A 25,860-nucleotide genomic window follows, 5' to 3' on the forward strand; every position below is an offset into this window, starting at 1 on the left:
ATAAACGAATGGCGTTAGGTACTATCGGTAGCTTCGTCTATCAGACAGTAACTCGGAACTCATAATATATAAAAAAATTCAACCGACTTCCAACTCAAAAAATAACTTTAACTAAAAAGCAAAAAATAACATCCTAACTATGTGCTACCTTCTGATCAGTTTGAAGGCGGTGCCAAGCCAGTGATGTTTTAATTAAACACGGTTAAACTACAAAATTTATGTGTTTCTTTCAGAAACAGTTTTAATTAAAACACGACACTGGCTTGGCACCGCCTTCAAACTGATCAGAAGGTAGCACATAGTTAGGATGTTATTTTTTGCTTTTTAGTTAAAGTTATTTTTTGAGTTGGAAGTCGGTTGAATTTTTTTATTAAAATTTTTATTTTTTTATTTTTAGTGTTAGCATACCTACTGCGTGTGTACAGTCACAACCTATCTAAGTCGAAAGTTCTTATCAATACAAAATTATCAAGTCCAAACACAAGGTAGCTACTGTGAGCCGTCGAGGAGTTCTCTTCACTGTTCCTCGTCTTCACCATCAGACCCTTAATACAGTCACAATCCATCTAGGTGGAAAGTTCTCATCAATACAAATTTATCAAGTCCAAACACAAGGTAGCTACTGTGAACCGTCGAGGAGTTCTCTTCACTGTCCCTCGTCTTCATCACCAGACCCTTAATACAGTCACAACCCATATAGGTGGAAAGTACTCATCAATACAAATTAATCAAGCCCAAACAAAAGGTGACTGCTGTAAATCCTTGACGAGTTCCATCGTCTGTGTTTCGGCTCCATCATCAGACCTACTCCAAACCTTCATAAAATTGTAGTGGTTTAAAATACCTTATGGAAACACTAACAAACGCACTAGCCGTCTCTACAACTTTCGAAAGTTCCCCTCAATTTCTCCAGGATGCCATCATCAGATCCTGACATGAAAAAAATGGGACCACCCTGGAAGTAAACCCTACAAAACAAAAAAATAATTTTCAAAATCGGTCCATAATTGACGGAATTATCGCTGGACATACATAAAAAAAAAAAAAAAAAAAAAAAAAAAACATACATACAGCCGAACGTAGAACCTCCTCCTTTTTGGAAGTCGGTTAAAAAGAGAGTTCGTATCTCTAGTACCCTATCCGTCCTCCTAAGGATAGATAATAAACTTCGATAGGGTGCGCTATCTGTCAGTAGGTTATTGAAAAGCAGATACGAACAGAAAGATAGATTTGCTTAACTTTAGTAAGTGAAATGGCGGATAGACCTATCTATCCGCCATTTCACTAAAAATTATTGAAAAAATGAAAACGGCCGTAAATATTTATTTAGTTTAATAAATAACTTGTTCACCATTTTATTTTTTAAAACTATTCTAATTAGTTTTAGATAATAATTAGGTGGTATTTCTTCCATTTGCGTTTTATCCATTAATTACGGGTTACGGGACACCCTGTAGGTATATTATAATATACTAGTTGACGCCGCTCGGTTTCACCCGCGTAGTTCCCGTTCCCGTAGGAATATGGGAATATTATACACCTATAGCATATTACATACCTATAGCCTTCCCCGATAAATGGGCTATCTAACACTGAAAGAATTTTTCAAATCGGACCTGTAGTTCCTGAGATTAGCGCGTTCGATCAATCAAACAAACAAACTCTTCAGCTTTATAATATTAGTATATAGAAGTATAGATACCTACAGGGTGTCCCACTCAGTGGTAAACAACTTAAAATACTTAACTCAACAGCTATGGCTATAGATTTCTATTATTGGAGTGGTATCGTCTTTCTAATCTGGTGGGTGTACAAATTATTTTCTACTGCCCTGCTGATTCTGTCTTGCTTACTATATGCTGTTTATTGTAAGATCCTGGATTCGAGTTACAAAATATGTAACTTCCTTCTTCTATGAAATTCTTAGTAGCAATTCGGAGTAGGAGAGTTGGCATAGATTATTATATTAATACTGAAAGTTATTATTATATTAATACTGAGAGTTGGTAGTGTTCAAACGACCCGCCCGTGATTCGTAGGGTATGTAGTCATTAACGTCATATAGTAAGTAGGTAGGTACTGAACTGTTAGAGTCAAACATTACCTTAAAACCATAGGAATATATTATAATTGCGGATGCCCGCCTTTAGACCTCCTTAATCCGGCCCTGTCGCAAAATCCGTTCTTAGAGGTCGTCTACAATATATAGATTTCGTGATGCATTCATCACTAAATCTCGAAAACCGCACAAAGAAAAAAAGACAGGGAGGTAGTTTATAGATTGTAGACGACCGCTAAGAACGGATTTTGCGACAGGGCCGGATTAAAGATGTGTAAAGGCATTTATTAAGATACTAATATTGTGAGGTAAACTTTGTGCTGTTGTAGGGGGTAATCTCTGTATCTAATCTAATAGGCTGATTTTGAAAATCTTTTACCACTAGACAGCCACTTAATTTGTGAATGTCACAGGCTATATTCTATCCCCGTATTCTCACGGGCACAGGAAGTACGCGTTGGCTAGTTTATTATAATAAAACAAAACGTTTAACAAAATATTGTATATTTAAGACAGTACAATATAAAAATGTAAGTTTCATAACAAGTACCAAAAAAAAAAAAAGATTTACAATAAAAAAAAATATTGCATTTTCCCTTAAACATCTACAACATCATTTCATATTTTATAAAACTATCTTCATTGTAAATTTATATTTAGTTGTGTGTATTAGAAATTTACGGCATTATTACATTAGAATGTATGGCGAGTTTTAGTTGTTCTTAAAGTTAGGTGCTCTCTTTTCAATAAATGCAGTCATTCCCTCTTTACGATCCTCCTGTAAAACAAATTTTGAAACATTTGAAAATTAAATATTGGATAGAAGCAGGCGTTACTTTGCGGAAGTTCATCGTCAATATATAATGATTTATTTATTTTGCTATTATTATCAGCGAAAAGCAGACAATGTCACCCAGGTCCGACAAAATACTCTCTACCCACGTTTCACCACAAAAACGGAGCATCCTCAGGAGATGTCGACTCTACAACGTGCAATTTGGATGTTGACTAGGTATGAATATATTGATTTTTATGATACACTAGCAGATGCCCGCGACTTCGTCCGCGTGAAAATCGATGTACAATTTCAATCCCTTCGCCCCTTCCATTTATACTTTCGCATGTTTATTGCCAGGCCAGTGTAACACTGAGCGCGCGGCCAGAGACCGCGCGTTTTATTTGCTTGGCTAAAGTGCCCAGCCGAAGCCACGGTCAGAGGCCCTATCACAAACCCCGGCTGAAGGCTGGCGTACAATTGAGTGCGCTGCCGGAGGCCGCGCTTTTAATGTGCTTGAATCGAGTGCCCTGCCGAAGCCACGGCCTTATCACAAACCCCCCGCCGAAGGCCAGCGTAAAATTGAGTGCGCGGCCAGAGGCTGCGCGTTTTGTGTGTTTGGATAAAATGCCCAGCCAAAGCCACGGTCGGAGGTCCTATCACAATAAAGGATTCCATCATCAAATTTGTACATGATGATTATGGAACCATATGAAATCAAAACAAAAGAATCTTCCAAATCGGTTCAGGTATCTTTGAGTAACTTTAATATGACGCGAGTAAAGTGTGCGGATAATTGTGCCTCTGAGTATACATAAAAACCAGCATACTCACAGTAGCGAAAGTGCCGTAGAACAAAGACTTTTCAAACTGCAGACCAGACTTGAGGGTAGTCTCGTACGCCTGGTTGACGGACTGCTTGGCCAGCTTCACGATCAGCGGCGAATGCGTGCCGATCCTCTCAGCCAGCTTGATGGTCTCTTCTAGAAGCTTCTCTACGGGGAACACGCGGCTGACTAGACCTATTTTAATTTGATAACACAGAATATACTAAGCAATAGGGTAGTTGACTCATATAAAATTTAATACAATATTAATATTATATATATATTTATTTATATATTATTATTTTAATATTAATTAATAAAAATTAAGGATTTCTTAAAAAACTTTATTAAATTTTTCAACTGTCAAAAACGCTGTCGTCCATTTTGTGTGACGTCACATTTGAAATATAGACCATCAAGACCGACAGGCGTTTTAGATTGTATTGTCAAAAAATATATATTTCATGTAATCGTGTCTCAGACAAATATGATAATTTTTAACATAAAAAAATATGAACTAACATTCAATAATACCCTCTTATTTATACCATCACAGTTGCTACAACTTCGTACAAATACCTTTTTTTTATAATAACATAAATAATTAATATGAATACCACCCGTACTCGAGGAACTCGTAACAATAAGGTATACAATTTAACTGCACCATCAATGAAAAAGAAAAGCAAAGTAGCAGCGCCCACTAAGATAGACACCCTCCTCTTAGGACTATGTGTTACAAGTTCCTCAATTACAGGTGGTATTAACATTCATTGTTTATGTTATTGTAGAGGAAAGGTATCATCAGTGTTGGTATAAATAAGAGAGTATATGACTTGAGCTCAGTTGTTTGTGAGGCAGCGTACACACCGTTACGATGCCAGTCGCAGTAGTGATTTTGTGCAATAACGTTTTGTGTTGTAATTATTGATAGTGTTTTGTATTGTAATTATAGCTTATCATAAATTGTTCAGTGAGGGCATGGAGAGCATGTCGGGCAGTGAAAGTGAGTGTTTATGCATTCTAAAGGGATCACTTAAACCTACTCCCATGGTCCAAGTCCTGCGACCTGCTCGAGGTGTTTCCTCTGCCACAAAAGAATGAATGAATGAAATTTATGTATTAGTGTGTAGTTATTTGTATGTGTGTATAATGTACATTATTATTACGTACACACCACCTACAGTTGTCCTAATAAGTTTCTAAGCCTAAGGTTGCCTGGAAGAGATCGCTACTAAGCGATAAGGCCGTCTTTTTTATTCTACTTTTTCTTATGTTTCTGTTTTGCTTGTTTTCTTTTATTTTTTGTGGTGTACAAATAAAGAGTATTAAATAAATAAAAATAAAAAAAATTAGCGTTGACGAAGTACTCGTAGTTGGTAAGCAAGATGTCCGTCGCCGTGCTTTTGCCCACGTAGCGCTGTAGGTGTTTATGTTGCTTGCTGGCCGAACTTGGCCTTCTCGCCCGAACCTAGACGTTGTGTCTCCCAACTGTAAGATTTCTGTGTACATACCCATCCTCTCAGCTTCATTGGCGTCCACGAAGTTGCCGGTGAGCACAATTTCCATGGCCTTGCTCTTGCCCACATAACGCGGCAGGCGCTGGGTGCCGCCCGCGCCGGGGATGGTGCCGATATTGATCTCCGGCTGGCCGAACTTGGCCTTCTCGCCCGCGTAGATGATGTCGCACATCATGGCTAGCTCGCAGCCGCCGCCCAACTGTGAGTGGAGGCAAATTGTAACCTTATACAAATTATCAATAGAAATAGACTTGTGACCACAGAACGTAGGGTGAAGGAATTCCTTGACAATCGATTAACACTCCCCTTCTCCGCTCGTATTGTCCTGCCTAGCCTTTATGTTACACACACAGATTCATCAATAATATACAGATGGAGCGTACGGAACATGACGGTGTCGTAGCTACTCTAAATACAAAATTCTCGAGTCAGTACAACACGAACAGTCGCATCAGTAATTTCAAATATTATTTAAGTAAAATGGTGTCATATGTTTTTAAATGTTTTAAAAAGTGTTCTCAAAAACTAACGAAGTAAAATGCGAGTATTTTTTTATTGATTATTATATTAATTTACGTAATTGTTGTTAATGTTAAAGAAATACAAATTATGAAAAACAGTTTGAATACGCGGATGTCAAGAAGATGCGTGACTTTTTTTTAATTTTTATTGGTTTCACCGGCTCCAGTACGCAGTTTGTAAAGACTCACTCTGGTTACTCTGTGGTTACACATTAGGTAACTTAAATTCAACAAACAAAATCACTAACAGCAAAACCATTGACTGCTGCAATGACAGGTTTCCCACAGTTTGAGACAGATTCCCAGTCTTTCAGGAAGCCCTGCCTGTTGTTGGAGCTGTAGCTGTTGTCTTGCATTTCCTTGATGTCGGCGCCGGCAGCAAAGGCCTTCTCACTACCTGGAATTTGGAATACCTGAATTAAGAGCCTGCTCCCAGAGTTCTGAGTTAATCTAGAACACCCGTGAGAGCCCAGTCGATATGATCTCTGCCTCCAATTCCAGAGTTTGTATGTTCAAATCAAGTCTGGGGCATGCACCTACAACTTTTCAGTTGTGTGCATTTTAAGAAATTAAATATCACATGTCTCAACAGTGAAGGAAAGGTTTCCTTCACTGTTGAGTAGAGAATTAAGATAATTCTCAGATATGCACCTACTTGTGTGAAATATGCCAATACCCATTGGGGCAGCGTGGTGGACTATTTGGCCTAGCCCCTCGCATTCTGAGAGGAGATTCACACTCAGCAGTGAGTATATGGGTATCAACCCATAGGATAGGGCAATAATCTAGAGCTGTGATAATCTAGTCTGTAGGTTTAAATCTAGTCCAGGGCAACAACCTTCAACTTTGCAGTCTCTCTCTCTCTTGTTCCATTGCAACAAAAAAAGAAAGATATTTTCTGTTGCTTTGTTGTTGCAGGTGGTTTTCTTCTTCCTAGTTTTAGCTTTAATTGTCTTTTTTGTTCTACAATCTAACTCTTGATTGTAGAACAACTCTTTAATGTGTTTAAATGATTGTCTGTGGCTTTGTTTGAAGCATTTTTCAAAGCTTTAATTGCTTAATGAAAAAATCTAGTTTGACATGCAAGTTTGTCAAACATGCTTGCAAACCCATACCTTTGACGGCCACCGTGGCGCAGTGGTATGCGCGGTGGATTTATTGACGGAGGTCCTGGGTTCGATCCCCGGCTAGGCCGATTGAGGTTTTCCTAATTGGTCTAGGTCTAGCTGGTGGGAGGCTTCGGCCGTGGCAAGTTACCACCCTACCGACAAAGACGTACCGCCAAGCGATTTAGCGTTCCGGTACGATGTCGTGTAGAAACCGAAAGGAGTGTGGATTTTCATCCTCCTCCTAACAAGTAAGCCCGCTTCCATCTTAGATTACATCATCACTTACCAGGTTCTGAGATGGTAGTCAAGGGCTAACTTGTAAATAATAATAAAAAAAAAACCTGTGATAATAATGGCAGCAATCTTCTCGTCAGCATCAAAGTCATCCACAGCTTGTCCCAGTTCCTTGAACAGAGCATTGCACAGTGCATTCAAAGCCTTGGGCCGGTTCAGCTGGATGAGGCCTACATTCTTCTTGCTGCCCACTACATCTATTTTGATGTTTTCATACTGTGGAGCTGATAAGGAAAAACATTACTTAATAAAATACCATCTAGGATGTACAATTATTGTCATTGTTATTGTATATAACATTGTATAATAATACATGTTGTAGAATTAATATAAAAGCATGAGTGTAAAATTGCTGTATAAATTTGGAATTGGAATTCCTAACCAAAGAGCAGATATTTGAGATCAAAGTGGCCAGTACGACAAAACACCAATTGAAGATAAAATAATCTTAGATCCTTCTTTTTTTTGCACAATCGAGTAATTGTGCGCTGCTGAAATAAAAATGTATATCAGTTACACATGAGGTCTTATATAAGAAGGGGGTTTGAGGCTTAGCAGATCTAATACAGGTTTGCAGGCTAGTAGTGATAATGTGACATTCCCTATCAGATGATTATTCTTGGGTTCTCCAGGGCACTATGCAATACAACCACTTTCATCTAAATACATTATAGCCAAAGTTCACTCATCACAAAATCTCAAAAAACAGCTTGATGTAGAAAGATAAAATTTGGCAGGGAGGTAGTTTATAGTTAGTAAGCATTCGCTAAAAACGGATTATGTGATAGGGCCGGATTAAGGAGGTCTAAGGCCGGACGAAGTCGCGGGTGTTCGCTAGTACTCGCGTTCGTATAATATCGATGTTTGTTACTCTTTCATGCTGAAATGACTATATATAATGACTAAACCTATTTGGGTGACATTTGAAATAGCAATAGACTGTACCATTATCATTCTTACTATAACATAAACCTATTATTTGATAAGTACTGTTAAAAGAACTATAATATTAAAATACAGACCACAGAACATTAATTACTGGACTCAATTTAATACAAATATATAAGATAAGATAACAAAATACTCAAACTAGTAGGTATTATATAATTGTAAGAGATAAAACTAAACGACATACAAATAAGTATATGTCAGCATAATATGATAAGATAAAAGATTAAATTAAGATGTTTTGTACAAGTCAAGGCAATATTGACTCGACAACAAGAACTTATTTGTTCATTTGATGAAACAACTAGTGACCCACCCCACTCTTTGTTGCAAGGGGAAATCACGGGGCACAGGGAGCATTGTTTTGTGTGCATGTGCACACATTGCTACTTGTTGTGTAGTAATAGAACTCACATTCTTGCAGTTTTCATTGCACACTTGCACTGTGTCAGTTGTTTTTTTTAACACTGTAACAGTTGTTTCGGGGGAAAGTGGTTCTGCTCAATAATATTAATATATATCAATATATCAATAAATTATTAAAATCCAATTTCTTTTTACATTATCATAAAAATATCATCCCTTTATTCCTTGTCTAAGCTGGTGGACGCCAAGTGGTCCAGCGGGTGGACGCAAATTGGATTTAATGGATGCAAACTGGGTAAATGGCCCATTTCTGATGTTTGTCTTTTTAAACAAAAAACTACAAGATGTTTCAAAGAAAACTAAACGTCACCTTAAAATAGACTATTATAATGAATAAATTAAATAAACTTTTCATTAAAATTAGGGCTAGGACAATTTTATTTTCTCCTTCAAACTTGCCAACTGCACTAAGTGGACGTGAAAAGGCAAAATGACCCTATTTCATTTTTTTTTGCTTTTAATTAGGGTACATTAGATTTATAATTAAGTCGTAAAGTATAAGTATTTTGTTTTGTAACATGATGAAGACAAAAGTGGTTTTGCAAGCAATGTTTGCTTTAATACGATTTTGTATACACTAAGCATGTTAGTTAATAAGTTGATTTTTTTGTATGCATAAAACTATTTAAAAGTCGCAGACTTAATAAATAAAAGTAAGAGATTGCAAAAAAGAGTGGGACGTGTCATCATGGATAAAACTATCTATACATACTTATATTATAATTAGTCTACAGGACATCTTTATTGTACACGCCAACCAGCTAAATGCTGCCAACCGGGACAAAATGTATGGTCTGGCACCTGTTGTCCCTCTTTACTATGGACATTTGGGTAGGGCTTCATAAAGGGATTAAATATCGACGGAAAGTTATAATTTTATCAGTTTACATAAACTAATATTCTAAATTTTTTACTTAGGTTGGGCTTAGACATAATTTAGCTATTCTTTTAGGTATGAGTAACATTTGTGAGTAACACCAGCCAAACGCTGCCAACTGGGACAAAATGTCCTCCTCTCAGTCATGAGTAGTGATGGAATAAGCTGAATGGGGAGATGAAAGGGGGGACCCTGTTGGCCCCTCTCGGCCGGGTTGTGGGCCTCCACGACTTACATGTTGTGTTGTTTAGAATATCTTAATACAGCCATTCAGACTTCTTATGTGGTAGATACTGAAAGATAGGCCAGGTGAGGAATTGTTTAAATACATATAATTTTTAGTAATTTAATACCTAAGAGGCCCCATGACCCACAGACTATGACATCCACTAAGTCATGAGACATCTCATAGCAATTGTTACATAGTCAAAGATTATCTTTTATTACCTTGTTTTATAGATTTATATCTCTCTCATCACCCTAAGCCCACCAAACCGCATTAAAGCGGTAATGTGGGTCTCAGCTCCATATTTTCTGTCTTTTATGGAGGAAGGATATGGCTACGTATTATCCCTACTTTAAGAAAGAGGGCTGTGTATATTCCTATGTATTACGAGAGCTCGTAAAGTTCTGGTAATTATGTAAAGAAATGCTCGGCGAGCCATTAAACCAAGATTATATCATGCTTAAAGACCATGATGAATAATTTATTTTCTATACATTCCAACCTTTCCGTCCTACTAGGTTATAAATAGCTATCTAAAACTTAGTACTTACCGGTGCTGTAAAACTTTATGAAACCGGTATTCGCGGATGCAATTCGTCCTGTATTTAGAACTCCCTTTCCTAATACTAAGCGAGTTATAGATGCTACTGATGCCATTTTTATAACCGCTGAACACGTTATGGAAGGGCTAAAAGTATATTGAGATAAATGATTTAAAAATTAAACAAATTGATAAGCGAACAGTACGTAAAAAAATAAATTAAAAAAGTGAACTTTGAATCCACTCCGATAACTTTAGAAGAACTGTGTCACACAGTGTTGCCAGTTGGATGTTATGAGAAGTTACCCGAAATATTAAAAAAAGTAACCTTTTTGTGTAAAAAGTAACCTTTTGACTACTACTACTCTTGCTTTTTGCGTTCTACAGCATGGCTAAACCACCATTTCAGCCTCTGGGGGCTAAAGTAATTTTGTTTTTTTTTTTTAATATCTGTCTGTTACGAATACTAGCCAAGTACTAAATTACTACAAACCGAAGGAGATTTTACTCGTAAATAGAATCATCTTAAGTAAGGCCCTGATTGTTTGCCTTTTACTTATGGGATAAGAAAAATACAATTAAAGAGCTAGGATTTAAAAAACAATAGATGTTAATTTCTTAAATTCATACTTGATTTTTTTAAGAAATTCAATGACTGCAACTTGCTTATTTCGCAACGTCAATTGTAACGTCTTCATTTATAGTGAGATTGACGCAGAAACATCGATGAGTTCTTGAGCATTTGTCCGCATTTCTTGATTTAACGACCGTTTTGTTTTAGATATACGAAATTGTATGTTAATTCTAAAAATTCCGAAATATCACGTAAAAGTAACCTTTTTATTAATGTAACCTAAAAGTTACCAATGCAGTCAAAAAATCACCTAAAAGGTTACAAAAGTAACCTTCTGGCAACACTGGTGTCACAGATCACTGAACTGTGTTGCCAGTTCCAGTTACCATGCCACCGAAGAATATATCTCCATGATCTCCACTTAGACCATTAAAAAGAATGGACTTGTTTCGCACCCAAATTCACCAACAAAAAGTCTGTCGTTTTTTGAGGGGGACGCTTAGACCCCTCCTGAGTAAATGTTCCTTGCTTAGACCATTCTCTATCTACGTGTAAATATTAACATAATTTAGTATTTATTCTTTGGCCTGGTCTTTTGACTTTTGCATAGTGTTAGTAATCTGTGATTCATTCATGTTGTGTGAAGATGAGATTGTCTTTGTTTGTCAATATGTTCCTTGGTCTTGACCATAGAGTAGAACGTCTTGGTCTTGTATTAGTCTGTGGTCTTGTCTTTTCTTTTGTTTTTATTGGTTTCAAGTTGTTTACTGTGAAGGTGAAGTGTGAAATTATTTTGAAAAATAAAATGAAAATCATTGGTTTTATAATGTTGTTCCTTTTTTGATGATATAGGCACTTTGAGTTCGACAAACAGCAATAAAAAATGACGAATAAGCTTAATTATTTCATACTTACCGGCGATCCAGGTTAGGTTTAATAAAAGTTAAAATCATAACTTTTTTTTATTAATTATTATCCTACTATCTAATCTCAGAAAATTAAACATTTTACAGGTGTAGGTAAAACTACAATGATTAAAAAGTTATGTTCAATATTAAACGCGAAAGGAATTAAAACAATTGGATTTTTCACGGAAGAAGTTAGACGCGATCGAACAAGGGAAGGATTTGATGTGGTGTCTATGAATGGAGAGCGTGGCAGGTTAGCTAGAGAACAGAGCTCGCTTTCCACTCCTGCACGTTATACTGTTGGAAAATACGGTGTCTTAGTACAAGAATTTGAGAATGTTGCACTACGTTCTATGAAAATGGTATATTTTACTTACAATATTTTCTAACATGAGCCGCGATAGTCCAGTTGATAAGCCTTTGATTCGGAGAACGTAGGTTCGAAACTGAGTTGAGGCACACACCTCCAACTATTCAGTTAAGTCCATTTTAAGAAATTAAATAATACATGTCTCAAATGGTGAAGGAAAAACATAGTGAGCAAACCTGTATACCTGAAAATTTTCTTAATTCTCTGTGTGTGTGAACTCTGCCAATCTGCATTGTGCCAGCGTGGTAGACTAATGGCCTAACTCAATCTGAGAGGATACTTGTGCTCAACAGTGAGCCGAAAATGGGTTGTTGATGATGTTGATTCTCTAATATCAATATTTTTAAAATTGGAGTATCAGTAATTTTTGGTTTTATCAATAATAGGTTTTATTAAGCGACTTATATGTATTGTCAGCCTATTTTTATGGCCCATTACGGGAGGCCTCCTTTATAGACTATAGCAGTGATTTGCAATGTTTTTTTTTAAATATGACCAGTATTCCCCATTCCCCTCCAATTAGTTGGGAAAGACTGTTAGGAGTGGGTACGACAAGACGGGGATCGAACCACCACCCCCCGGTGATGAGTCTGACAGCTCTTACCGTTGAGCTATTGAGGCTATGATAATCTGTGTGTTAATACCTTACCCCAAGGGAATGGAAGCCTTCCCTATAATTTTGATGTTTCCCTTGCTAACTCTGTATATTCTTCTTTTTATCCAAAACAGACTTTTTGCAGTTTAATAAATATCTACCTAAAGGTAATGAGTAAAGGTTTCAAAATAAAAAAAATATTATGCTATCATTTTGAATTCTGTCTGACAAGGGGGTCACCAGAAATTTTCAACTTTTAATGGGAAATCAAAAAGATTAAAAAACTGGGCTAGAGGATATGGAGCTCTGATAAACCTTATTTATTCAATGAGAGCTTAGGGTGAAAATGTTAAATTCTTTAACAACCATTAATGTTAATGATAATTATGGAGACAGATGCCTTAATTTGCTTTCCGAGGCACAGGTGTGTAAACCCACTAACTTAAGAAAGCCTACTACTACTATACCACCTATACTAACCATTGATGAGCACCTCAATTATTATACTTTAAATTTTATTTTAAAATTCATTACAAAGTGAAAAACAATTCTTTTCATTCATTTATTTATTTACACTTCTTTTTTTTAACTTTAACATTGTCTATAATTATAAATTTAACATGATTATTAAATTTTTTAGCCTGAAGAAAATGTGCCATGTATTTTAGTAATAGATGAAATAGGAAAAATGGAGTTTTTCAGTACAACATTCAAGTCTACAATAAAGGAGATGTTTAGTACTGATTCAAAAAACATTGTATTAGCAACAATACCCATCAGAAAAGGTGATCCAATTATTGAGTCTATTAGGAACAATATTAAGAGCAAAGTATACATTGTAAGTAGAATGACAAGGTTTTTTTAATCATATTTTAAAATTGCTTAATCAATTAATTGCAAAGTCTTTAACATAGTCTAGCAAATATTGGCCCTCAAAATCAAAGGAGAGGTCATAAGCACTGGGCTATCAAGGTTTTCACCACACATTATCACAGTTGGAAGCCTTTTTGAATCAAATTTATTGTTTCAGGTGACAAGTGCAAATAGAAATTTCATTTATAAAGAAATAGAAAAAGATATATATGTGGCGATGGACAAATTGTGAACAGATTACATTTGTTAAGTAATTTGTGTGTGAGTGATCTGTGTTCACAGCAGAAGGCCCTGAAAGTTCACAATCTATTCCCAAAGTTAGGGATGCATCAGGAAATAAATAAAACATGATTTGTTAATTTGTACTTTATTTTTTCAAGTAAAGTAAAGATCTGTAAAGAGTTTTATAAAATAAACCACATCAAAAACAACTGGCATAATAGCATGCAAATAAAATTTTATTTTGTAAATTACCAAACACACATCAAGTTAATTTGTTATTTTATTGCTTGAAATTTATTTATTTTTAAAATCTAGTAACTACTAAAAAAATATAACCAAAACTGTTGTATAATTTTTTAAAATTTAGAACACCTAATTACAAATGTCAAATGGTTACAATACAACCACTTTTAATGTATTGCAATGTTATATAAAGACTGAACTGATTCTAAAATGATTGTATTTATTCAGAAACTATCCCTCATCCTTGTGAAACTGGCATGCAAATAAAATGACTACCTACTGTTTGAACTATCAATAATAAGTCTTTAATCAGTCATCTAAACAAATTAATAATAAACTTATACAAATAGCTGAGAGGTTTTTCAGAAGTGGGATTTTGTAATAAAATCTGCCTTAACTGTTATCATCAGAAAAATCATCAAATTGTCCATCTGACTCATGGCATGCTTTTGTATGGTACATTTCTTTACATCTAAATTGATCAGCCATAGGTAAGGTTTGGGCATTTATGGGCCATAAGATCTCTTCTTCAATTTTTCTCCTAATATAGCCTGTCCATGATGGAGATAACATGAATTCAGGCGTATATGTGGACCAGTAATGATGAGGCACAAACGTGTTAATAGGTTGAGGAACCCAGTAGTCATCAGAGTCCCACTCTTCTGAGGAACTACATCTGTATATATCTGAAATTTTATGAAAAGAATAAGATTTTTTTATGTATATTATATGAATATTCAGAATTTATATATTTGAGTGTGATAGCCCAGTGGATATGACCTCTGCATTTGATTCTGAGGGTGTAGGTTCAAACATTCTGAGAGGAGACTCAAGCTCAGCAACTTTCTTAATTCTCTAGGTGTGTGAAGTATGTCAATATGCATTGGGCCAGAGTGGTGGACTGTTAGCCTAACCTTTCTCATTCTGAGAGGAGACTCGTGCTCACCATTGAGCCGACCATAGGTTGTCAATGATGATAACAATATTCATCTGTTATCACGGTACCCATAATACAAGCTACACTTTGGGGCTAGATAGTGTTTTATGTATTGTCCTAATATACTTATATACTATCCCTAGTCACACAAAAGATGGAACAATAACCTGCCTCAAGGATGGCTCAGAAGAGCTAGAGACAGAACACAAAAGTGCTCAGTTGTTACAAATAAGGTAATTTATTCAGTGAATAACAACTACCTACTTTTAATGGTTTTTAGATTATTATATTTTATACACTAGAAATTGAATTTTTCACAAATGGCATATGTTGCCTGATAACCTTCTCTTATGTAAAGGAAAGTAATATTAAGTTTTTTTCAGCAATTCCAGAGTTATCAATTTGTCATTAGACTGGACAAACAGACCAACAAAACTTATCTATATGTTTTGATATATCCACTACATACCATGTTTATTACGTTTTGAATTTTGTGAAATATCATCATCAGTTTTACTTTCACTACAATCAGTAACAGAAGATTCTTCTTTTCTGCAATAGAAACAAAATATTTATTTTTCTATAAAAAAAAATACTATTATTCTAAAGCTGCTAAATTGTTTACTTACCTCCCATCAAGTCTATAATCACTTATTGCTCTGATTCTTTTCCTTTGTGCAAAATATTCTTCATTGTTTGGTTCATCTAAACAGTTTTGAGCCAAATCAACCTCTAATAAATTATCTAATCCATCTGGCACTTCATATAAAAAATTATCATATGCATCTATCTTCTTGATGTTAGGTAACTGACATATATTAGTCGGAAGTGCAAACAACTCATTATAATCAACAGAGAGACTGGTTAACTTGCGAAGCTCACAAAAGTTTGCAGGCAGACTGTATAAACAATTGTATGATAAAATACATATCTCCAAGTTTTCCAAAAGGCAAAACTGTTCGGGCAAACATTGTAACTTGTTCTGTGCAAGATTAATTTCTCTCAGTTTTCTATAAATCTCTATACTAGTGTTAACATTTAAAATATTAGTGTTACATAAGTTTAAATACTCTACATCACAGCATTTATTAATTCCATTGCAAGGCACCTCTTCTAAATCATTCATGCAAGAACTAAAATTATTTGTGCCTAATATGCACGACTTAGTATTTGGAAAAGTGCTAAGTAATTCCATGTGGTCCCCTAATTTACAGTTGTATAATATTATATTGGTGATTAGGACCTTGTGGTCAAGTAGCTCTTTATAATAGTCTAAATTTTGTAAAGCTTTAGTTATATTTAAATTGCAACTTAAATTTATTTCCTCTAAAGTTGTAGGCGCTTCTGACCATACCCAGTGTGGAGGTCCATTCAAATCGTTATTAGCCATATTGAGAGATTGGATTGTATGGCAAAATTTGGGGGTTACATCAAAATATTTGATGCAATTGTGTGAGAGGTCCAAAACTTTCAAGTTTTCTAGATTTAACACTGAAATTGGCACTTCACTTAGTTTGTTGTTTGAAAGGTTAAGTTCGGTTAGATTTATGGGTAGTTTCACATTTTCATCAATAGTTTCAAATCCCCTGTTACTCAAATCGAGTATTTTTAGGTGTTCCAGTAACAAACTTGCAGAAGATAACCCATTCTTTTCAATAGTCTTCTCTTCAACTTCTTCCATTCTTTTTTAATGGAACAAGAGCAACAAATAAATACATGTATATCCTCCACAAACTTAAGAAAAATAAATTTCTAATAAAATATTCAGCGAATATAACATAAAATTACTGTGAAAACGAGAAAACGAAGACAAAACATTTAAAAAATAAACGGGTACAGGGTAGACAGTAGCTCCACAAAGGCACAAACACAAACGCAAAGTCGCAAACGGCTTTAGGTAAAAAAAAAAAAAAACACGCACAATTCACAAATTATTGACATTGACGTAAGAGAATGACATTGACACTTGACAGTTTCGAATCCCAAAGTCTGTCATTCTCAATGAACAATTATTAGTACTCTTTGTTCATTGGTCATTTGTCATTCTCAATAGGCCATAGACTTACTTCACAGACTATATCTATGCAGTTACCTGGTGAAATTTTTAAAATTTAATATTTAACTAGCCGACGCCTTGCGGAATCATCCGCGTAGTTCCCGTTCCAGCGAGAATACGGGGAAGAAATTATAGCACAAATTAGCTGCTTCTATCTATGTCTTGACTGAATGCTAGGCGTTTACTTGGAGAAATCCTCATGGATACTTTCTCGCTACGGGGAGACAAAATAGTTATGTCGGTCTTTCAAGACCAAGGTTTTTGGCTGGTTGGAAACTTCGGCCGTGACTTGTTACCACGCTACCGGCAAAGACGTACCGCCAAGCGATTTCGGTGCGATTTCGGTGCGATGTGTAAAACCGAAAGGGGTGTGGATTTTCATCCTCCTCCGAACAAGTTAGCCCGCTTCCATCTTAGATTGCATCATCATTCATCACTTAGGTACCATCAGGGAGATTGTAGTCAAGGGTTAACTTGTGCTTGTGAAGAAAAATATAAAAAAAGCCCCTACAATGAACGAAATCAACCCAGCCAGCGGCTACCGTTCCTATAGTGTTGTTGAAACTTCGGTTTCGGTAATACTAAAAGCGTCAACAACTCGAGGATTTATCTCCGGTTTTTCAGTAGGATTTATCTTCAGATTCATATCCACACCCGATCCGGTAATTTATCCTGGCTAGATACTAGTTAACATAGGTAACTACACATAGGTAGGAACCTGCTTTTATATTTCTAAATAGGTATCTAGCAGTGGCGAAGAGTCTATACGAACTGAATCCCGCCGTTTAAGAAAAACAATCCATACATATTTATTATTGCAATGAATATCCTATCCATACTATATACAGTAGGAGTATTCTGCAACTTTTAAGTTAGAAACCAAAAAATTGGTATGCAGACTATTTGTGACTAAAAAAAACCGTGTATCAGTTTTTTTTGAAAATTCACCCCTAATCCCTTAAAGAGGGGATGAAATATATGGAACTTTTGTCAGTAAGGTTGGAAGCTAAAAATCGGTACACAGACATTGACACAGACTCTTTTTTACCCCGAATTTTGCGCGGGCGAAGCCGCGGGCAATAGCTAGTCATATACCTATATGAAAAAACTAATCACGCGGAATGAATTTCCTTTTCTTTGGGTTACCTTCGACAATATTCCAATCTTCGCCACTGGTACCTACCTACCTGGTACCTAGTCCAAAAAGCTGTTTACAAAACTTTTTGAATAGCAAACGTAGGTGACGTATCAAATGTTTTATAAACTTCGTGACTAAAACTCTCAAATGATTTCTTTCTGTTGGTCGAAAATCACGTTAAAGTAATTTGGAATTGTAAAATGATTTTTAAAAAATATATTAGACAAATTTTTATTTTTACAGTTTTATCCGAGAGTATAATATGTGGCAAAACATCGGACGAATATAACAAACCAGATATCGCTAGAGTAGGGAAAACGAAACGAGAGAAAATGCGTATGTATAATTTAATACCTAGAGTTTGGCTAATGAAAGTGACTGAAATCGTCCGCCAAAGTAAACAAAATATGAGTAAATTCTGAAAATTATTGTGCAAATATTGGAATAACTGAGTTTAATACTTATTTATAGGTAGTAATCTATTCAGAAACAAAAAATAATTTAAACAAATTATGAAAACGTATATTTTTCTTTGTTTAAAGAGTAGTTTCAATCTCTACTTTCATTAGCCAGACTATAGTAGATAGTAACTGTACCTACATACTTACCTTCTTGGTTCTTTAAATTCAAAAGCTGTGGGCAAAAACTTTTAAGTGAAGAAACTAAAATTTCTTAAAGGTATTTAACGAATCATGCGATAACCACGGATTTTCCTTAATAAAAAGTACCTGTATTATGCGGTAATCCAGGATATAACCTATCTCCATTTCAAATTTCAGCCAAATCGGTACAGTTGCCGCGTATTCATTCAACATATTCACAAAACTATTGCCTATCATCATCATCATCATCATATCAGCCGATGGACGTCCACTGCAGGACATAGGCCTTTTGTAGGGACTTCCAAACATCACGATACTGAGCCGCCTGCATCCAGCGAATCCCTGCGACTCGCTTGATGTCGTCAGTCCACCTGGTGGGGGGTCGGCCAACACTGCGCTTACTAGTGCGGGGTCGCCATTCCAGCACTTTGGGACCCCAACGTCCATCGGCTCTTCGAACTATGTGCCCCGCCCATTGCCACTTCAGCTTCGCAACTCGTTGAGCTATGTCGGTGACTTTGGTTCTTCTGCGGATCTCTTCATTTCTGATTCGATCACGCAGAGATACTCCTAACATAGCTCGTTCCATCGCCCGCTGTGTGACTCTGAGCCTTCTTATGAGGCCCATAGTTAGCGACCAAGTCTCGGAACCATAGGTCATCACTGGCAACACGCACTGTTCGAAGACTTTCGTCTTCAGGCACTGAGGAATTTCGGACGAAAAGATGTCGCGAAGCTTCCCGAATGCAGCCGATCCGAGTTGGATTCGACGGTTCACCTCTTTCTCGAAATTGGACCTACCTAACTGGATCATATGTCCTAGGTATACGTATTCGTCTACAATTTCGAGTGCAGCGTTCTCAACTATAACTGGGTGGAGCGATACATGAGCATTACACATTACTTTCGTTTTAGCCATGTTCATTTTTAGGCCCACCTGTTGAGAAACTCTGCTGAGGTCATTGAGCATGGTACTAAGGTCATCCAGAGTCTCTGCCATGATGACTACATCGTCCGCGAACCGCAGTTGAGTGATGTACTCGCCATTGATGTTGATGCCAAGTCCGCCCCAGTCCAGAAGCTTAAAGACGTCTTCCAATGCGGCGGTAAATAGCTTCGGAGAGATCACATCTCCCTGACGCACTCCTCGCTGCAACTGGATTGGCCTCGTAGTCTGATCCTGAATACGGACTGACATAGTGGCGTTTTCGTACAAACACTTCAACGCTTGGATATACCTGTAATCAATTCGGCATCTCTGCAATGACCTTAGCACAGCCCAGGTTTCCACCGAATCGAAGGCTTTCTCATAATCCACAAATGCTAAGCAAAGTGGCAGGTTATACTCGTGAGTCTTCTGTATAACCTGCCGCAGCGTATGGATGTGGTCTATGGTACTAAAGCCTTTTCGGAAACCGGCTTGTTCGGGAGGCTGGAAGTCGTCAAACCTATTAGCGAGACGATTCGTAATGACTCTCGAGAACAATTTGTAAACATGGCTCAGCAGCGAGATGGGTCTGTAATTCTTCAGCAAGGTGTTGTCACCTTTTTTGAAGAAAAGAACCACCACGCTCCTATGCCACGCCTCAGGCGTTGTGCCCTCGTGAATGACGGAATTGAACAATCGCTGAAGGACTTTAAGTATCGGTTTTCCACCCGGTTTCAGGAGTTCTGCTGTGATTCCGTCCTCACCTGGCGCCTTATTGTTCTTCAGGTGTTTGAGAGCCACACTAATCTCGTATAGGCTGACGTCCGGGATATCTTCGGTATAGTGTCGGGTCAACTTGGCTCTGGGGTCTTTAGCCAAATTGGCAACAGGCTGCTGAGTAGTCGTGTATAGCTGTCCATAGAACTTCTCGACCTCACTTAATAACTCGGGCTTGGAAGAAATCAGATTACCGTGTTCGGTCTTCAAACGCGTCAGCTGCCTCTGTCCAATAGACAGATCTCTGGCGAAAACTTTCGAGCCTCGATTGCTTTCAATCGCATTTTTAATACGCTCGGTATTGAAGTTTCGCAAGTCGCTGGTTTGCGACTTAGAGATCTGTCTACTGATTTGTCGGTATTTTGACGCATCTGCTGAAGACTGTAATCTCATTTCTTGCCTCTCTTCCATGAGTTTAAGTGTTTGGTCCGAGAACTTTTTGGTTCTTTTCGTACGCTGGGTCTTATAGAACTTAGACCCAACGGAATGGACAGTTTCCACGAACCTGTTGTTCAGATCGTCCACAGTTTCGCAATTTGCTAGGCAATCAAAGCGGTTCTGCAATTCTAGTTGAAAGGACTCGGGGTTTTGAATATGGGCACGAGTAGGTCGGAGCGGATACGGGGTGTAAGGGGGAGACTAGTACCAGTCAGTCTCCCCAACTGCCAACCTCACCTGCTCGTGGTGCACCCTGCAGATGGACCGACGAGGCTCTGGCGACCGACAAATGGCGGTATATCCATTCACAATGGCTAGATTTTTCAAATGGCACAGGCCGGTGTCGGGCAGCAGCGACACCGGTGCGAGAAATCTGGTCCTGCGCTGACTAACCCGCATGCCCAGCGTGGTCAGTATCGGGCAAACCTTTGTAGATGGACCAACAAACTGAAACACAGCCCCTAGTCCCCGGCAGCCCCGCTATTCCTGGCTCTGGCAGCGGTTACGGTAACGGCGGGGCAAGGGGTGTTAAGAATCTCCGGAAGAGATTCCGCTGCCAACCCCGACGACTAGACCTGGCAACATACAACGCACGCACTTTGAGGTCCGACGAAAAGGTCATCGAGCTGGAAGAAGTTATGAGCAAGTTGCACTGGGATGTCATAGGATTGTCTGAAGTCCGAAGAGAGGGGGAGGGCTCGATAATCCTTGAATCCGGCAACATGCTCTACTACCGGGAGGGCGACCATCAGTCCCAGGGTGGTGTCGGATTTATCGTTCACAAGTCCCTCGTGAACAATGTTGTAAAAGTCGAGAGTATGTCGAGCAGGGTAGCGTTCCTGGTCCTCCGAATTACCAAACGGTATTCGTTGAAGGTTATACAGGTTTACGCACCGACCTCGACACATCCCGACGAGGAGGTTGAGGTATTGTATGAGGATATTTCTAAAGCCATACATGCCTCAAACTCTTATTACAATGTTGTGATGGGGGATTTTAACGCAAAGTTGGGCGAACGTAGCGGTTCAGAGTTGAAAGTGGGACGATTTGGATATGGGCAACGGAACGACAGGGGCCAAATGTTGGCTGACTTCATGGAGAAGGAGGGCCTCTTTATGATGAACTCCTTCTTTAAGAAGCCACCACACAGGAAATGGACCTGGATGAGCCCCGATGGTTCCACGAAAAATGAGATTGACTTCATCTTGTCTACCAGACGGCAAATATTCAACGATGTTTCTGTGATCCATAGGGTGAAAACCGGTAGCGATCACCGAATGGTTAGAGGCACGTTGAATATCAACGTTCAGCTGGAACGGTATCGACTGGTGAAGTCTACGCTCCGACCTACTACGCTCCGACCTATTGCCTATAGACTTAATAAAATATGTGTGATTTTTTTTTCATTAGGACAAAAGACAGCCGTAGGCACTTTTGCGAATGTCATATCGCAAATTCAAAATCTACCCAACATGAACCTCGGGAGGAAGTTCAGGACGCCCTGCAAGACCGGGAACAAATGCGGCAAGGTAAACTTAAAATTGGGCCTTTATGAAAGACTATATCATATATTATATATCAATACTAGCAAACGTCCCGCGGTTCCACCAGCGTAGTTCTCATTCCCATGAGAATACGGTGATAAATTATTATATCATATGCTACTCGTTGATAATATAGATTGTAGGTGTAAGGATTAATAAATCTGTCCAATAGTTTCGGAGCCTATTCGTAACAAATAAACAAAAAGAAAATGTTTATAATATTCATCATCATCATCATATCAACCCACATTCGGTTCGCTGCTGAGCTTGAGTCTCCTCTCTGAATGAGAGGGGTTAGACTTGATTCGAACCTCTCACTTACCCTCGAAATCGGAGCTATCACGGCTCATAATATTAATTTAGACAAATGTAATGTAAATTACAGTTTCATAACTGAAGTTTTCAGTAAATAATGAAGCAATTATTTTACTTTAAACATCACAGAGCAATCATGACATACTGCGAAAGAGGTAATCATAAATTGTCAGATGATTGTACCTACCCACAGAATGTTATTGTTCCTGTTTTTAGTCATATAGCGATAAGCTTCGATTATCACCTTAAGAAGCTTTCGCTTGGCTCTTCGTCTTCAAGGGTCAATACAGAAGTACTAAGTAGGTCTAAAGGTCTTTTAAACGAGGCGCAGTTATTGTAAGGGGATTACTTACTCTGGGAACCCCGACCGCCGCGTTTTTTTTAATAAATTTTTCTTCATTAGCCTATTTTTAGGGGTATAGCAGTTCCTAGCTTTTAATTATTCTTAAAATGATTCTTTTAAGGTAATAAAAAGACTGATGGTACCTAAATTAGCTCAGCTAGAGAACACAATAATGGGCATAATGAAAGAACTGTCGAAACTACCCCCGGGCTCCCGTCTTCCAGACAAGTACACCAAAACAGAGCCGATCAAACTGTTACTTGACCAGAATTACAAGTAAGTATCATTGGATTATCGATATAAGCTATAACCTGTTAGTCATTTTTTCTTTATTCTAATAAATTTTCAGATAAAATTCGCAGTCCGGAGTTCGAAAGTAGGGCGGCTTTGTCCCGAAATTAAAATAGGCTAATAATGATGACGTTAGTCCATATCATCATCATCATATCAGCCGATGGACGTCCACTACAGGACTTAGTAGGGGCTTCTAAACATCACGTAACTGAGCCGTCTGCATACAGCGAATCCCTGTAACTCGCTGGATGTCGTCCGTCCACCTGGTGGGGGTCGACCAACAGTCTCGTCATCAACCCATATTCGGCTGACTGCTGAGTTCGAGTGTCCTCTCAGAAAGAGAGGGGTAAGGCCAATAGTCCACCACGCTGGCCCAATGCGGATTGGCAGACTTCACACGCAGAGAATTAAGATAATTCTCTGGTATGCAGGTTTCCTCACGATGTTTTCCTTCACTGTTTGAGACACGTGATATTTAATTTCTTAAAATGCACACAACTGAAAAGTTGGAGGTGCATGCCCCGGACTGGACTCGAAGCCACATCCTCCGGAATCGGAGGCAGAGGTCATATACACTGGGCTATCACGGACCAACAGTGCGCTTTTTTTTATTCTTTACAAGTTAGCCTTTGACTACAATCTCACCTGATGGTAAATGATGAAGATGATGTAATCTAAGATGGAAGCGGGCTAACTTGTTAGGAGGAGGATGAAAATCCACACCCCTTACAGTTTCTACACGATATCGTATCGGAACACTAAATCGCTTGGCGGTACGTCTTTGCCGGTAGGGTGTAACTAGCCATGGCCGTAGCTTCCCATCAGCGAGACCTGGACCATTTAAGAAAACCTCAATCGGCTCAATCGAACCCAGGACCTCCATTATTAAATCCACCGCACATACCACTGCGCGACGGAGGCCGTCAAAGAAATAAACACAAAATTATGCAAGTGTGAGATCAGTGGAGTCGCTAATATAAATATCGTTGTGTGCTTAATAATTTAATGTGCAAAATTCAATGTAAAATATTGTAATTAAATTTAAATTGAAATTTCTCTGTTACTCTAATCTAGAGAAGACGTCTGCTTGGATAAGCTAGAGTCCTGCCTCAAAGAAGACAAACGTCGGAAGCGTATTCTCAAAAAGCTGTTCTTCAAGAAGTACAACTCTATGCGGCAAGAGCTCATCGGATATGGCGGGCGGAGGCTTTGGGGAGGGGAGGGGAATCTTTTCTATTAATCTGTAATAAAATAATGTAATCATAATCATAATGTAATAAATAGTAATTAAAACAATTTCTTTTATTTTTATGGTTCAGTACCTCATAAAGAAAAACGGAACCACGACCTGACTCTTTTGTCTGTCTGTCATAAATTTTTTGTCTCAGGAGCTTGAAGAGGTCTGGAATTTAAAACTGAAAATATTATACTTCTACTTTTTGACACTCGCAAACACACAATTACCAAAAGGAAAAAAGGATGATATTAAAAAAAGATAAGGTTGTCTTAAAAATTCTATTTCGACTAGCATACGCTACGCGGTTTCATCCGCGTCGTTCCCGTTCCCGTGGGAATACGGGGGTAAAATATAGTCTATATCATTCGGGGATAGTGTAGCTTTCCAACACTGAAAGAATTTTACAAATAGGTTCAGTAGTTTCAGAGCCTATTGCAATAGAAACAATCAAATCTTTCCTTTTTATTATGTTAAGTACTAGCGACTTCGTCCGCGTGCAGTTTAGTTTTTCACAAATACTTCGGGAACCATGGGATTTTTCCGAAATGAAAAGTAGCCTATGTGTTAATCCAGAGTAAAATCTATTTCCATTCCAAATTTCAGCCAAATCGGTTCAGTAAAGTTCAGCGTTAAAGAGTAACAAATATCCATACAAACTTTCGCGTTTATAATATTAGTAGGTTTAGTAGATACCATTAACTTTCGTGGCTCTGGGTGCTGATCCCTGATCCTGATTTTGATTTCTATGTCGGGTACAGAAGACAACTCAATATAAAACAGAGGTAAATCCGGAGTTGAGAATTGGGGGCGCAAAACGTTGGTCCGATTCAATATAGTTACCAATCGATACTGATTATTATAGAGTCAAACATTATACTAAGTAATAGACTACGAGCCCTTGAACAAAAATTATATGTGAAATGACCCAACGTGAATAACGCATAAAAGGCTGTTACTATATCAGAAAATAACTGAGCACTATGCCGTCATTTCTGAGCGGTACAGGTGAGTTAACAGTGAGTTAGAGAACAAGGTTTAGTGCTAATTTAATTGACAAAACCCTACACTGCGCGTGGCCCGATACGCACTTGGCCGGTTTTTTTCTATCGGCTGACGTGCATGCGACGATTACAAATTTTTATTTGTATACCAAATTACATCAAAATATGTTTAGCCGCTATTGTGCGATTAAGTAACACGTGAGGTATTGCTCACGTGCATACACGTGCTGTGTAAATAAACAATTTGTTTATAGTTACACTAAGCCAAGAGTAAGGTTTACTTAACTTTTACAACAATGGCAGAGTTTAAGTCAACATCTGATGTTTTCTAAACTTCCAGTA

At 37.8% G+C, this 25,860-nt stretch overlaps 3 protein-coding genes across 6 annotated transcripts; 1 reads left to right on the forward strand and 2 right to left on the reverse strand.

The window, feature by feature from the left end:
* Nucleotides 1–2,546: 2,546 nt before the first annotated feature.
* Nucleotides 2,547–10,389, reverse strand: LOC112056603 (probable enoyl-CoA hydratase, mitochondrial). The gene is made up of 6 exons (XM_052884497.1): nucleotides 10,134–10,389; nucleotides 7,153–7,329; nucleotides 5,951–6,099; nucleotides 5,176–5,380; nucleotides 3,669–3,856; nucleotides 2,547–2,837 (listed from the first exon to the last, which is right to left on the reverse strand). The coding sequence occupies exons 1-6, from the start codon at nucleotides 10,237–10,239 to the stop codon at nucleotides 2,772–2,774; spliced, it is 891 nt and encodes a 296-aa protein (XP_052740457.1). The 5' UTR covers nucleotides 10,240–10,389; the 3' UTR covers nucleotides 2,547–2,771.
* A 1,047-nt stretch (nucleotides 10,390–11,436) lies between these two features.
* LOC112056600 (nucleoside-triphosphatase THEP1) lies at nucleotides 11,437–24,559 on the forward strand. Of its 4 annotated transcripts, XM_024097048.2 has the most exons (5): nucleotides 11,437–11,623; nucleotides 11,711–11,967; nucleotides 13,211–13,408; nucleotides 23,108–23,262; nucleotides 24,355–24,540. In XM_024097048.2, exons 1-5 carry the CDS (start codon nucleotides 11,581–11,583, stop codon nucleotides 24,518–24,520), a joined length of 819 nt encoding a protein of 272 aa, XP_023952816.1. In that variant the 5' UTR covers nucleotides 11,437–11,580; the 3' UTR covers nucleotides 24,521–24,540. The 4 variants fall into 4 exon arrangements, with proteins under 4 accessions (XP_023952816.1, XP_023952819.1, XP_052740459.1 ...); XM_024097051.2 differs by lacking the exons at nucleotides 23,108–23,262; nucleotides 24,355–24,540 and adding an exon at nucleotides 13,601–13,802 and having other exon boundaries at nucleotides 11,444–11,623; XM_052884499.1 differs by lacking the exons at nucleotides 11,437–11,623; nucleotides 13,211–13,408 and adding an exon at nucleotides 22,195–22,313 and having other exon boundaries at nucleotides 11,711–11,858; nucleotides 24,355–24,556.
* LOC112056599 (leucine-rich repeat and death domain-containing protein 1) lies at nucleotides 13,795–16,735 on the reverse strand. Its single transcript, XM_024097047.2, has 3 exons — nucleotides 15,475–16,735; nucleotides 15,315–15,397; nucleotides 13,795–14,594 (listed from the first exon to the last, which is right to left on the reverse strand). Exons 1-3 carry the CDS (start codon nucleotides 16,524–16,526, stop codon nucleotides 14,302–14,304), a joined length of 1,428 nt encoding a protein of 475 aa, XP_023952815.2. The 5' UTR covers nucleotides 16,527–16,735; the 3' UTR covers nucleotides 13,795–14,301.
* Nucleotides 24,560–25,860: the final 1,301 nt, after the last annotated feature.

The sequence above is a fragment of the Bicyclus anynana genome, chromosome 11 (genome assembly GCF_947172395.1).
Source record: "Bicyclus anynana chromosome 11, ilBicAnyn1.1, whole genome shotgun sequence".
Lineage (NCBI taxonomy): Eukaryota > Metazoa > Arthropoda > Insecta > Lepidoptera > Nymphalidae > Bicyclus > Bicyclus anynana.

Coding starts and splice junctions, on each gene's coding strand:
- LOC112056603 (XM_052884497.1), bottom strand. CDS start 10,239: ATGGCATCAGTAGCATCTATAACTCGCTTAGTATTAGGAAAGGGAGTT. Junction 6,100..7,152: donor TGCTGCCATTATTATCACAG/GTTTTTTTTTTA, acceptor TCCAAATTCCAG/GTAGTGAGAAGGCCTTTGCT. Junction 2,838..3,668: donor TCTACGGCACTTTCGCTACT/GTGAGTATGCTG, acceptor TTTGTTTTACAG/GAGGATCGTAAAGAGGGAAT.
- LOC112056600 (XM_024097048.2), top strand. CDS start 11,581: ATGACGAATAAGCTTAATTATTTCATACTTACCGGCGATCCAG. Junction 11,968..13,210: donor CACTACGTTCTATGAAAATG/GTATATTTTACT, acceptor TAAATTTTTTAG/CCTGAAGAAAATGTGCCATG. Junction 13,409..23,107: donor TTAAGAGCAAAGTATACATT/GTAAGTAGAATG, acceptor GATTCTTTTAAG/GTAATAAAAAGACTGATGGT.
- LOC112056599 (XM_024097047.2), bottom strand. CDS start 16,526: ATGGAAGAAGTTGAAGAGAAGACTATTGAAAAGAATGGGTTATCTTCT. Junction 15,398..15,474: donor GATTATAGACTTGATGGGAG/GTAAGTAAACAA, acceptor TTTCTATTGCAG/AAAAGAAGAATCTTCTGTTA. Junction 14,595..15,314: donor TTCAAAACGTAATAAACATG/GTATGTAGTGGA, acceptor ATAAAATTTCAG/ATATATACAGATGTAGTTCC.